The 14,138-nt window shown below is 43.8% G+C and overlaps 1 protein-coding gene across 4 annotated transcripts; it reads right to left on the reverse strand.

Annotated features, from left to right (window-relative positions):
* Window positions 1-312: 312 nt before the first annotated feature.
* On the reverse strand, window positions 313-14,001 carry LOC132874188 (serine/threonine-protein kinase 38-like). Of its 4 annotated transcripts, none has more exons than XM_060910174.1 (14): window positions 13,224-13,998; window positions 7,783-7,919; window positions 7,217-7,268; window positions 4,825-4,947; window positions 4,461-4,544; window positions 3,371-3,494; window positions 2,856-3,010; window positions 2,463-2,565; window positions 2,299-2,360; window positions 2,110-2,227; window positions 1,835-1,958; window positions 1,494-1,589; window positions 1,283-1,377; window positions 314-1,119 (listed from the first exon to the last, which is right to left on the reverse strand). In XM_060910174.1, exons 2-14 carry the CDS (start codon window positions 7,911-7,913, stop codon window positions 989-991), a joined length of 1,398 nt encoding a protein of 465 aa, XP_060766157.1. In that variant the 5' UTR covers window positions 7,914-7,919; window positions 13,224-13,998; the 3' UTR covers window positions 314-988. The 4 variants fall into 4 exon arrangements, with proteins under 4 accessions (XP_060766155.1, XP_060766157.1, XP_060766156.1 ...); XM_060910173.1 differs by having other exon boundaries at window positions 314-1,122; window positions 13,224-13,993; XM_060910172.1 differs by having other exon boundaries at window positions 313-1,119; window positions 2,299-2,565; window positions 13,224-14,001.
* Window positions 14,002-14,138: the final 137 nt, after the last annotated feature.

Raw genomic sequence — 14,138 nt, forward strand, 5'->3', positions numbered from 1 at the left:
TTTGCTAGCAGTAAACAATGAATGAAACAGCCGTGGCTGTCACCTGGCGGCAGCGCGCAGTGATAAGAAGGGAGAGAAAATAGTGCCAAGCGATTTCGAGGTCTGACTTTTTATTTGGCAACGGTTTTGTGATGCAAATATATCACTCTTTTGAACACATACTGTTTTGAGATGAAAAACGTTTTACTTTCGTGACCCCAACAAACTTGCCGGACTACTTTCGTCTGGACCAAAACTGGACAAGAACTGGACTCACAGGATGCTGTCGGGGGTAAGTCAGTGTGTTTGCACGACACTATTGATGGGGATGCCATACAGATTCATGTCAAAAATCCCCAACTATCCTTTTAAGTGATTATAATAAAACAGATGAAAGATAAAATTAAACACCACGAATAACAAAGACATTTATGATGGAATATTGGATGAGAATTCAATGTGTGTTTTGATAGAAAAATAAACAAAAATACAGCCTACGACTCGATACAAGTATAAAAGAGCTTATAGTGGAAAGCGCATATGTGCGCGTGTTTGTGTGCGTGCGTTCTTTGATCAACAGCTGCTGTTTTTATGTTGTTGCTGAAGCATTAAATTCACTGCAAAGGTATGGCATCACCATGGTAACCAGAAAGGCCCCTGTTATGATTGAAACAAGTGGAAATTAGAGACAGTGTTCCAGCAGAAGACATTTTCAGAGAGATGGATGTGAAACCAACGTGCTGATGTTTCTGTCCATCTGGTGTCGTTTTACTTCGGTTGCTACAACGACATGAGTGATGTTATAGTAGCCAATCACAGTGCAGCAGGCAGGGACTGTCAAAAAACTAAGGATGGTCCCTACTGCTCTCAGCCAATAGCAGCACAGTGTTCTGTGGGTGTGGCAGCAGGGGATGATGGGATAGCACTAAGTCTTGTAGTGTCAGGGGAGGGGTGGGGGGGGTTACCGGGGTGAGACAGAGAGGAGAGTGGGACAGACAGACAGGTGCGCTCATCTCTTCCCTCCCTTCATGTAGGATGGGATCGCCCCCCGCGCCGTCAGACCCTCAAACCGCTTATACGTGTAGTTGATGAAAACCCAGTCCTTATTCTTATAGTTTGACTCCGCATGACTACTGCCTGCTACTGAGAGTGAGACAGGAGAAAGAAAGAGACAGACAGGAGAGAGAGATGATGATGATGAGTATGACAGAGTGGGTGGAGCTTGCACTTTATTTAAACAAAACTATGCCTAGTTTGTGTGTGTGTGTGTGTGTGTGTGTGTGTGTGTGTGTGTGTGTGTCACCAGCAGGCTGCAGGATGTCTGACTCAGGAAACTCATCGAAGTTTGATGTATCGTCGATGCTCTTGATTTCGATGGGGATTGCTGCCGGTCTCTCTCTGTGTGTTACACACACACACACACACACACACACACAGTACAGATAAGAGGAACAGAAGCACGAGAAGGAGGAGGAGATGATGAAGTCAGTAGAGATGAGTGTTAGTGCAATGACCTGATGTGATCATAATCAACTCCCTCGAAGAATGGGTTCCTCTTAATCTCCTCAACTCCTGCAGCTCCAATACGATGATCTGCTTCAGAACAGAACCTGCGCACACGCGCACACACACACACTGACCCTAAAAGAATACTCCTGCAGTGCAGTGTTTGGTGAGTGTGCATGGTCCGGAGTGAATGCATCGTGTGGGTTTGGAACACACTCTCAGTGTACTGATTATGAACAACTCCCTGATCTAATGTGCTCAGTATTAGTGCATGAAGTTCACTATAGAGTGTACAATATTCCACTTTGTAGGGGACATGGGGAGGGAGGAGGGACACAGTGTGAGTCACCTGAGGATGAGGTGTTTGGCTCGGTCAGAGATCGGCACCTCAGGGGGGAAAACCAGGGTCTCCTTCCAGTTCATTACCTTTTTATACGTCTCCTGAGGGGTCTCAGAACAAAAGGGTGGATATCCTGCGCGCATTCACACACACACACACCAATTTCAGAGATTGAGAACAGTTGCTGTGGTTACATTTAGGGAGCTAATGAAAGGAACCTGAGGCACTATGTGTAATTGCTCCACTACATGTAAACAGATAAACAGGTAAACAGTGTGACCCACCAATCAGCATCTCGTACATAATGACTCCCAAACTCCACCAGTCACAGAGCTTATTGTAGCCGGTCTGCATAAACACCTCTGGAGCGATGTAGTCTGGAGTTCCCACTGTGGAAAATGCCTGACACACAAACATACACATCAAACCTATAGCTCAGAGAAGGGGGTGGGGTGTTAATAATGTGTTTTTACCAGCTGCCTCCGATTGCGTTTCCATGTTTCTGCCTTCCGCTTAGAGTTCATGTTCTGAGAGGCTGTGGATAAAACACACACACACACACACACACACACACACACACACCAGTAAGAAGTTGAGATGAACTCTGGTGCATGCTGGGAAATGGAGCTGTACTCACTAAAGTCAGTGCTGAGGCTGTGGCTCAAGTTTCTGTAGAACTCTGTACGATGAGCTTTCTTAAGTCCAGTACACAGACCGAAATCAGAGAGTTTAACATGACCCTGTAACACACACACACACACACACTGAGCTGCAGTAAGCTTTACTGTGTGTAGTGAAAAAGAAGAAAAGAGGAAGAAAAAAGCAGAAGAGGAAGGAGGTGTGGAGAGAGAGAGACAGACAGAGGCACAGACAAAGAAAGAGAGACAGACAAACAGACAGACAGAGAGAAAGGTTCATTCTAAGGTTATAATGAACACAAGTCAAACTGTACAGAAAACAAAAATCGTGTGTGTGTGTGTGTGTGTGTGTGTGAGTGTGTGTGAGTGAGAGTGAGAGAAAGGAGGGAGACCTTTGAGTCGAGCAGCAGGTTATCAGGTTTGATGTCTCGGTGAATGAAGCCGAGCTGGTGGATGGAGTCGATGGCCAGAACTGTTTCAGCCACGTAGAACTGCGTTTCCTCCTCAGTCAGAGTGTCCTTCTTCATCAGAAGTGTCATCATGTCACCTACAGGGAGCACCACCACAACTCCACATCTATACTACACAACACACAATGTACACTACACAACAGGGGAAGCCAAGGCCTAAAGGTTAGACAAGCAGCTTTGAGACCAAAACGTTGCTGGTTTGATTTCCTGGACCAGCAGGAATGGCTGAAGTGCCCTTGAGCAAGGCACCAAACCCCCACCTGCCCCCCAGGCTGCTCTGTGTGCGCTGTAGGTCGCTCTGGATAAGAGCAATGTAATGTAACACACACACACACACACACCAGCATGTCTTCTACAGGGGGAATTTTAACAACTACAACTGTACACTACACATTCATCACAGCCGTGTATTTGTGTGTGGGGGGGGGGGAAATCACCTCCTGGCAGAAACTCCATGAGCAGGTAGAGATTTTGTTTATCCTGGAAACTGTAGAACATCTTCACCACCCACAGACTGTCTGCCTGAACCAGTATATCTCTCTCTGCACGGATATGAGCCACCTGATGGAGAGAGGGAGAGCGGAGGGAGAGAGAGGGAGAAAGGGAAAGGGGGGGAGAGAGAGAGGTGAGAGACAGAGAGAGAGGTGAGAGACAGATGGGTAACTCCACTCAGAGTTAGTTCAGTGTTTATGATGTCACTCAGGGCGGAGCTGGACCACTTGGCACGCTGGGTGAAATCAGACAGTCACGCCCCCCAACGAGAAACATGTATAACCCTATTTTTCAAACAGCATTAATTTTAAGTATTCAGTTATTTACTGCATTTTGTTTCAGTTAAGTAGAAAGACAACAAATGTTTACAATAAGCTCGTCAAAATTTCAGGGAAATACGCCATAATACAGAAACTAACGCAAACACTCACCGACTGTGACGTTTCTGCCTCGGCATTGGATTAGTTTGCACTTTAGCATTTGAACATGACAACTTTATGTTGGTTTAGTGCAGCTGCATCACCTAGTTCTGACTTCAGCGTGCTTCTCTTCTTCCTAAATTGTGTTAAAAGTTTTTCCTAAAGTTCATCCAAAATATTAGCGAATCTGTTGTTTACGGCTGAGTTGTTACTCATCCCCCAACTGTCAATCAACGGTCCAAAGACTAAAGGTGTGAGGGAAGTGTGGAGGGTGGGATGGGGCACAGGTTTCTGTTAAAATTTAGAGGCGTTACTAATAGATAACCACCCCTTTACATCAGGAGCTCGAACCTAACCACACCCCTGTATGTTGGGGAGTAGTGTCTAATCAGCAGGATGGTAGTGATGAGGACGTTTGTGGCTCTGATCCCGTCAGTTAAATACCGAGACTTTTATAAACATCACAAACAGAAGCTGAGACGAAGTGATGAGAAGAGACTGCTCGCTACAGAAATGTAGTCGTGCTTATGCTGATATTATATTTATCCGATATGCCGCCCCTTGAACGAGGCCCCGCCCTGGCTGGTCATCCCATCCTGCCTGCGTCTGTTCTCACCTGTTCTTTTTCCAGCATGTCAGCTTTACGCAGGATCTTCATGGCATAAACATGACCCGTGTCCTTTTTTTGCACCAGACGCACCTGAGGAACACACACACACACACACACACACACACACTTCAACTTGCACTCAGTGGAACTGCACGTTCCCTTACAATAGACATTTTTAAAACACATTTTTTAGTGTACGAACACACACTCACTATAAACACACACACACACACACACACACACACAGTCTCCCTTTTATTGATCATTTTAGTAATAAATGTTCACACCATTAAGCCATTACTTTGGCTTCTTTCAGGAATCACAGTGTGCAGTATGTTGCGTGTTGTGCACAGTGTGTTGTGCGCGGTACCTCTCCAAATGCCCCTCGTCCGATCACTTTCAGTGATTCAAAGTCATCCAGACCAAGTCTTGTCCTTTTCAAGCGCAAGAACTCCGTCTCCTTCTTGGCGTGCTGAGAGCGTCTCATTCGCTTCTATACGGACAAAACACACTTCAGCCTCAACGCACTTCACTGCACCTCACACACACACAGACCTCACTGCACCTCACACACACACACAGACCTCACACACAGACCTCACTGCACCTCACACACACACACACACACACACACACACACACACACACACACACACACACACAGACCTCACACACAGACCTCACTGCACCTCACACACAGACACACACACCTCACACACAGACCTCACTGCACCTCACACACACACACAGACCTCACACACAGACCTCACTGCACCTCACACACAGACCTCACTGCACCTCACACACAGACCTCACTGCACCTCACACACAGACCTCACTGCACCTCACTGCACCTCACACACAGACACCCACCCACCTCACTGCACCTCACACACAGACACCCACCCACCTCACTGCACCTCACACACAGACACCCACCCACCTCACTGCACCTCACACACAGACACCCACCCACCTCACTGCACCTCACACACAGACACACACCCACCTCACTGCACCTCACACACAGACAGACACCCACCTCACTGCACCTCACACACAGACAGACACCCACCTCACTGCACCTCACACACAGACAGACACCCACCTCACTGCACCTCACACACAGACACCCACCTCACTGCACCTCACACACAGACACCCACCTCACTGCACCTCACACACAGACACCCACCTCACTGCACCTCACACACAGACACCCACCTCACTGCACCTCACACACAGACACCCACCTCACTGCACCTCACACACAGACACCCACCTCACTGCACCTCACACACAGACACCCACCTCACTGCACCTCACACACAGACACCCACCTCACTGCACCTCACACACAGACACACACCTCACTGCACCTCACACACAGACACACACCTCACTGCACCTCACACACAGACACACACCTCACTGCACCTCACACACAGACACACACCTCACTGCACCTCACACACAGACACACACCTCACTGCACCTCACACACAGACACACACCTCACTGCACCTCACACACAGACACACACCTCACTGCACCTCACACACACCTCAGTAAACCACACTAACCCTCAGTGCACTGCACCTCACACGTCATGTTAAACTATAATGAATTTCCTGGTGACACAGTTGTACTTTGTGACTCTATAGAAGTGAGTTATTTATAATCACACTATCTGTTATCACCCAGATGGGGATGGGTTCCCTTTAGAGTCTGGTTCCTCTCGAGGTTTCTTCCTCGTGGAGTCTGAGGGAGTTTTTCCATCACCACTGTCACCTCAGGGTTACTCATTAGAGATAAATTCATAAAGTCAGATATTTACCGGGGAAGCCATAGCCTAAAGGTTAGAGAAGCAGCTTTGGGACCAAAAGGTCACTGGTTTGACTCCCTGGACCAGCAAGAACAGCTGAAGTGTCCCTGAGCACGGCACCAAACCCCCAACTGCTCCCCAGGTGCTGCAGTACAGCTGCCCACTACTGTGCGTGTGTGTGTGTGTGTTCACATGCAGAGAAATTAATTTTAATGTACATGTGACAAAGTCTTAAAATTCCCCCTTTAGGTTAAAAAAAAAAAAAAAAAAAAAAAAAAATTTATATATATATATATATATATATATATATATATATATATATATATATATATATATATATAAAAATTTTTTTCCTTCTGTAAAGCTGCTTGTCTACTGTTAAAAGTGGTATCCAAATAAAACTGATTTGACTGCAGCTCAATTAACCTCACTACACCTCACTACACCTCACTACTAAGGTCTCTAAATTCCCTTTCCGCACCACATGGCGCACAGGGCGGCACTGATCTCCGTTTCTGTAGCCCTCGGCCTCTCGCCTATTACATAGCTAGGGTTACAGTGGGGGCTAGTCCTCTGGTAACCACGAGAGTTTGACTCCCCACTCACATCTGTATTGCAGCGTGCCTTGGCAGATGGCACCATTTAAAAATGTTTTTCTTTGGTATGACCCGACCATGAGTAGAACTCGCGATCTCCCAATTGAGAAGCGGACACGCTAACCACTAGGCCAACTCACGGTGCACCTCAGAACACCTCACTACATCTCGAGTGCACCTTATTCTCACATTCTAAACACTCTGCAAATGACACACACACACACACACACACACACACCACCCTGCTCACAGATACAGGTTACCTATAATGCACTGCAGAGTTTAAAACGCAAACAGCACTTATAACACAATAAAGAGAGTGATTCAGGACACATCCACACCTCTTCATCAGGAAGGCCTTCTTCATCCATAACTTTCTCCAGTTTTTGCTGCCTGAGTAAAGACATGAAACATGGAAATTAAACAAAACACACACACTTCACACATACACACAACGGAAACTGGTACTTGATGTCTGATATATATGTGGTTCAGAGACAGTGATTCAGTGTGAGGGAATCAAATTAACAGTCTGTGAATCAGTGACTGTGACTCTGTGATGTGTCTGTAGTTCTGATTTATACTGTGTTTGTAATCCATAATGAAGTCAAGAGTCGTAATGAGTCTGTGAGTCAGTGTGTGTCTATAACACAAACAAAAGAAACAGAAGATCCTGAAAGGTATGGAACGTGCAGTACACACACACACTTCAATTGCCCTGGTCAATGTGGAGAAAGTATGTCATGATGTGTGTGTGTGTGTGTGTGTGTGTGTGTGTGTGTGTGTGTGTGTGTGTGTTCTGAATGTTTAGTTCCTGAGTGCTCATTAAAAGTTAATAAGAAGGAAAACCTTAATTTATTATGAACTGGGTGACTGAAGAAAACACTTTCTACTTGTGTGCGTCTACCTCATCTCTCTCTCCTCGTGCTGTGTGATCAGTGTGCTGTAGAAGTTCTCCAGAGTCACCTTGGCCATGGTCACTCTCTCCTTAGTGTGATTACTCATTAATGACCCAGAGGTGTGGCCTCGCATTGCCATGTTTACCTAAAACACACAAATGTACATACATTCCCCACCCAGTTTATCACACTGAAGACCATGCATGCGCACACACACACACACCACCAGCTAGATATAGCTAAAGTGCTATCTACCACATACATGAGCCCACAGATGTCCACCATTGGCTAGTGTCACTGTGATTGACAGGGGAGAGAGCATGGCCCAGAAAGCATGGCCCTTTTTGCCCCACTGGACTTCTGGCCATGGATGGCTGTGGCATTCAAACTTGTGATCTCCTGGTAAGTGTGCCATCATGCACACTTTCTGCTGCAGCACCACTGAGATCATTCTGACCAGCTGCATCACTGTGTGGTTCGGGAGCTGCACAACTGCCAATCGTAAGACCCTGCAGCGCACAGCGAATGCAGCCGAGTGCCTCACTATCCCCCTCCTGGACATCTACAACACACGCCCAGCCTGCAGCATTATGAGTGACACCACCTTCTTCAGTCCCCTGCCTTCCGGTCAAACATACCAGAGCCTCTGAGCTAGCGCCACCAGACTGACCAACAGCTTCATCACCACGCTGTCAGGAAGCCGAACGAACGAACTAAACTAAAACTAACCTACCTTCCTACCTAACTAACTAACTAACTAACTAAAACACTTACTCTCTCCAAATAACTCAAATTGTTACTGCAGTTCATCTGTAGTCTTTGTTAAATAAATCAGGCACTTGTCACTTTATTTTGTTTCAACATCTGCTCATTACTCATGATGTAAACAAAACATTATCTGCACATTGTACAAACTCCCAGATCCATTAAGCTGTCTGCACTGTTTCTGCACGTGTGCTTTTCTGCAACTGCATTTTATATATACACGTCAACCTATATGGAATGTCTGTATTTTATACGGATTTGATTCAATAAACGTAGTATACGGGCGTACAAATAAAGTTATACGGATTCTTAAAAAAAACTTCAATATTTATTTACAGCTATAATCAATTCCCACGATGATAAAAGAGCGCATAACATTTACAAACGTACTGTACACCACACAAAGCACAAACAGCCAGTAAAGAGTCTTATGAAATCGCGCGTTATCTTGTGGTAGCGAGACTTCGTTCCACTTTTGATCATGCGCACACCGCATTGTGAGAATCCCGCCAACCGGGAAGTAACATTTTGTTTGAAACGTGTATTTCCACCTGAGCGACTTTCACTAGCGACTGAAAAGATTCTGAATGGGCGCTCCGGCAAGATCAACACAGACACTTGCTGTGACGTGCAGCCTCGTGAGTATTGGTGCAGAGCGCTAAAAAAAGCTGTCATGGAGTACAATTCAGAACATTAGAGTGACACTTTGTGTTTTTGTCGAACATTGGAGCTTTGTATTCATTCTGAAGGTTTATTGTTATTAATATTGAATAAAAAGTAACTGGGATATATCATTGTTAATTATCATTCAAATTTTAGGTAAATTATTTTAATTTGCATCTTATAAGGATTTTATAAGGGAAATACAGATTTTGGAGGTTGGTTATACAGGTTTGATTGACCAAAGGTTGACATGTATGTTTATACCCCCCCCCACACACACACACAGATTATATATATATATATATATATATATATATATATATATATATATATATATATATATATATATATATATATTAGGGTTGGGCGGTATTACGGTAAGAAGGTATCCCGAGGTATTCAAAAGTACCAACGGTATCGGTCTCATTACCGTCATTTTAAAAAAATATATAATATCTAAATAAATATGGAGTACATGAGGTCATAATATAAAATAATAAATTGAAGATCATCCCGAATAACTGTGTGATCGTATTTTCACTAATTCTATCAATTTCCTAAAGAAGTTCTCATCGCGTGCAGGGTTGTTTATGTCGTTACCATGGCAACCCTGCGTGACATTTGGAGTCTGACAGAAAGCTTCGCAAGAGACTGAGACCGCGGTTGAAAGATGGCAAGTCAAGATAACGAGTTAGTGGCAAAAAAAAAAAAAAATACAACAAACATCGGCAGTGTGGCAGTATTTTGGTTTCAAACCAAACGAAAAGGAAGAGCCAGCAATAATGTAAATGACCGCGCAAAATCGAAAAAAATCTAATATGTCCCCTAAGGCACACCATAGCCTGGGGTACTCCACTTCCAAGAGATCTCTCCAATGAGTTGTGTTTTGAGTAGGTTACATGAGTAACAACAAGGTAAAATAATATAACGTATGACATTTGGGATGTGGGTAATAAACGTTGGAAATGTCATCTACTGAAGAAACGGAAGAAAACATCGTAGCGTAAACTGTTCGGTTTCTGGTGGGAATTAGCAATGCGCTTGCTATCTTTGTTGGGTGTGTTAAACCGTATGGATTTAAGTGGAATAATTGTAAGGAGTTATGTGATCAAGACAACGTTTTAAGCAAGGTAAGGCCATTTGATTATTAATTTCCCCGCCATGGCATGACGTGGGCCCATATGATTTTGCCTTGTGCAGCTATCATGCATTTGAATTAGGTTCGCCTCATTTGCGCTGAAGAATATGGTTTATCGCGCAGTCTAAACGGACTTGGGTGTTGGTTGATTCTTTTTCTTTTCTTTTTTTATTTCCCATGCTTGAAAGGGTATGATCCTGCTCATCGTGTACTTTTTTTTTGATGGAGCAGGTGAAATAGTGCTGCAAATGGCGTTTCAACGCAGACATGTGTAAACGACAGTTGAATGCTATTTTCAAGATGAAGGAAGAGTTGCGTGATGCTTTGAAATATCTCTTAATCCATTCATCAATGCACAAAATTCGCTTTGCTGCTTAATCCATACCACAATGCACATAATTCGCTATGCTGCTTTTAAATAGTGCATTTGAGGCATAGGCGCAGGTCTGGACAAGGTCCGCCGGTATAGGCGCACGTTACACAGTAGGCCGAAACAAAATATTTTTTTCTCGGTAATACCGTATACCCCGGGAAAACACAGAGACAGTTTAAAGGTATCAAAATTTGGATACCGCCCAACCCTAATATTAATATTATATATATATATATATATATATATATATATATAAAATAAAATTTTTGCACTTTTTATTCTCATTTTGCTTGTGTACTTATATGTTTACACAGAGTCTGGGAGAAATGCCATTCCAATCCTGTCTGTGTGCTGTACGTATGACAGAACTGATGATAAAGTTGACTTGAACTTGAATGAGAAGGCGAATGTTTTTCTGTTGCTGCAGTCAGGAGCCTGTGAATGTGATTGTGGAGCCTGATCTCCACAGCAGAAGAGGCAGAGCGATCAGAGGGCACTGCGGTGTAAACTGTGCTAAAATGTCCACACCCTGTGCAAAAACACTGCTACACCATGGATGCAAATTAAAAACAAAACCTTCTGCCATTTCAGGGTTTTTAAACCAGTGACTGTCTGTGTGGAGGACAGAACATCATTATACCATTAAACATCATGTTACATTAACCTCAAGAAATGGATGAGGCATTTACGTTTCTGGGAGCTTAAAGATGTATAAAGTTAGGAATACAGACCAGTCATTACTGTGTTTAGGTTTTTATACATTAAACTGATATTATTAAATAATCCAAAGCCTCTTTACAAAATAAGCCTAAAGTTAACAGATAACATCAGAAAAATAAAAATGAGAACGCTTGCGCTCACTCACACAGTCATTTGCATTGACTGTGAAGGAGAACATTGTGTAGGCATCTCCGGTTTTGAGAAATAGTTCCTGTTTTTAAGAATCACTTATAAAACTAACACCATCACACACACACACACACACACACACACACCTTCTGTTTTTTTTGTAAAGATGAAATAATCCCAAATGCTTTCTCTCTGTGAGCTAACAGAATCACATACATAACGACACACAAACACACAGCCAGACACAAACACACACACCCATGCATACACTGAAGCGAGACAGTCAAATAAGCCCTACTTTGTTTGTGAAGTGCAGGTAGTGATTAGTGGTGTGAGACACAGCTGTGGTCGAGGGCACTAACTTTAGTGCCAAGCGCACTCCGCCTAAAAACAGTGAAGTCCAGAATGTGTGCAAGACACTAAATTTAGAGGCAGAAAAGCCAACAATGCACTGCATGTGTTTGAGACCTCGTGTGATATACACAGTGTGTGACTCGGAGCGAGTCGGGGACTTGGGGATTGAGTGACTCTCTGACTCTCATTCAGATTGTGTGATGCAGAATGAATCAAAGCTCTGAATGAGTTGGGGTGAGTCATGTAGGAGGAGTGAATTGGTGAGCTGAAATCTGCTCTGTGTAGGAAATTATGACGTGAAGGTGCTTTTAACATTAATACAATGTTTACAGTCAGCCAGCCCATTAGCATGGTTAGCGCAGCAGTGTTTAATTTCCTCCTCCATGCAGCAGTGTTCACCCTGAGCAAAATACACAAACCCTGTGTGTTTAACGAGCATTAACACCTACAGTGTGAAATATGGTATTTGAACCCTTATTTAGGGATTAGTTTTCCACGTGGAGGTGTGTGATGTAATTATTACCCAAGTATCTCTGAGATTTTAGTTTGAATCCATCATGTATTTTTTTTTTTTTTTTACTGACTGCACACACACACACACACAGATCGTAGTAAAACACACACCAGGGTTTCTGACGAACACAGTGAAGCTGCAATAAACTCTTACACTTCTACATTCACATTTACACTAAAGCATTAACACCTGCACTGGGTAATTAACCAGGATTAATTAAACCTTTACATGGGTCAGTGTAGGTGTTAAAGCATAAAGAGTTAATTCAGTATTAAACACATCTGGTATAAACTCCTGCACTCCCTGTTTAATTACCTGCAGTGAATGAGTGCGTAAAGGGTTAAATCTCACAGTGCTGAACTGAAGTTAAACACTCACTGTGTTAATCAGTGTAAATGAAATACTCACTATATGTTACTGTAAATTAAATACTCACTAAAAGTTACTCACTGTAATTTACTGTATGTTAAATACTCACCAAGATAAATACACACTCTATAATACTCTCTGGAAGTTAAATGCACACTGCATGTTACTGTAACTTAAACACTCACTGTAAGTCACTGAAAGTTAAATACTCACTTATTGTAAGTTACTCACTGTGTTACTGTAAGTTAAATAAATACTCACGTATGTTATTGTGAATTAAATACTTTAAGTCATATACTAACTTAAATCCTCAATGCATGTTACCTACTGTAAGTTACATAAACACGACATTTTAAACACACTGTACATTACTGTAAATTAAATACTCACTGTGTTCATCAGTGTAAATGAAATAAGTACTCACTGTGTGTTAACTGTGTTAACCCGTCGGTGTGTGAGTGTCCTCAGTGGAGGGGCTGGGATCGAATCCCCGGCGGGTTGTTTTCAGGGATGATGTGAGTAACAGCGATGACGTGGTCAGTAAAAGTTGGTATAAAGTCTTAGACAGATCCGTTTCACCATTTCTGACCACTTTAAGTCAACTTTCTCGTCACTGAACCGGTTTACTAAATCCGGATTAAACCTGCGGTGGAGAGTTCGGATCCTTTCTTTAACACTTCCCGCGATGCTTTTGTTCTTCTTCGACAACTTCACCGAGACACACACACACACACCGAGACACACACATACACACCGAAACACACACACACACACACACACCGAGACACACACCCGGAGACACACCCACACCCCGAAGTTCCCTGAGCAGTCCCGCAGGGCTGTGTTCAGACACGAACCCACACTGTTGTATGGAATAAAAACTCGTGAAGGTGTTTAATGGAGTCAAAATCAGAATAAAGAAATTCAGTTTCTCCAACACAAATGCCGAGTTTCGGCTGAAATACGAAAAAAGCCCCTCCCTTCTTCTTTAACTCCTCACACTCACTCACAGGTCAAATAATAAAGAGAACTAACCCTAACTGGGCACAGAAGAATTAACACACACACTTGGGTAAACCCCTCACACACTTTCACCATCTCTCAACTGACTGAGCTTCCCTCGCTCGGGGCAGGAGCTCTACTGCTCCATCACACACACACTACACACACACACACGCTGCTTTCACTGAACAGTTCCTGCTGATGGGTTGAGAGACATCTGTTCTAACTCTCTCTCTCTCTCTCCCCCCCCCCCCCGCGGGGGGGTTGGATGATGTTTCTGCGCAGACTCTGCGCATGTGTGACGCCCTCGGGTCACCCTCTTGCAGGACGGAAATGA

This window comes from Neoarius graeffei, chromosome 26 (assembly GCF_027579695.1).
Source record: "Neoarius graeffei isolate fNeoGra1 chromosome 26, fNeoGra1.pri, whole genome shotgun sequence".
NCBI lineage: Eukaryota > Metazoa > Chordata > Actinopteri > Siluriformes > Ariidae > Neoarius > Neoarius graeffei.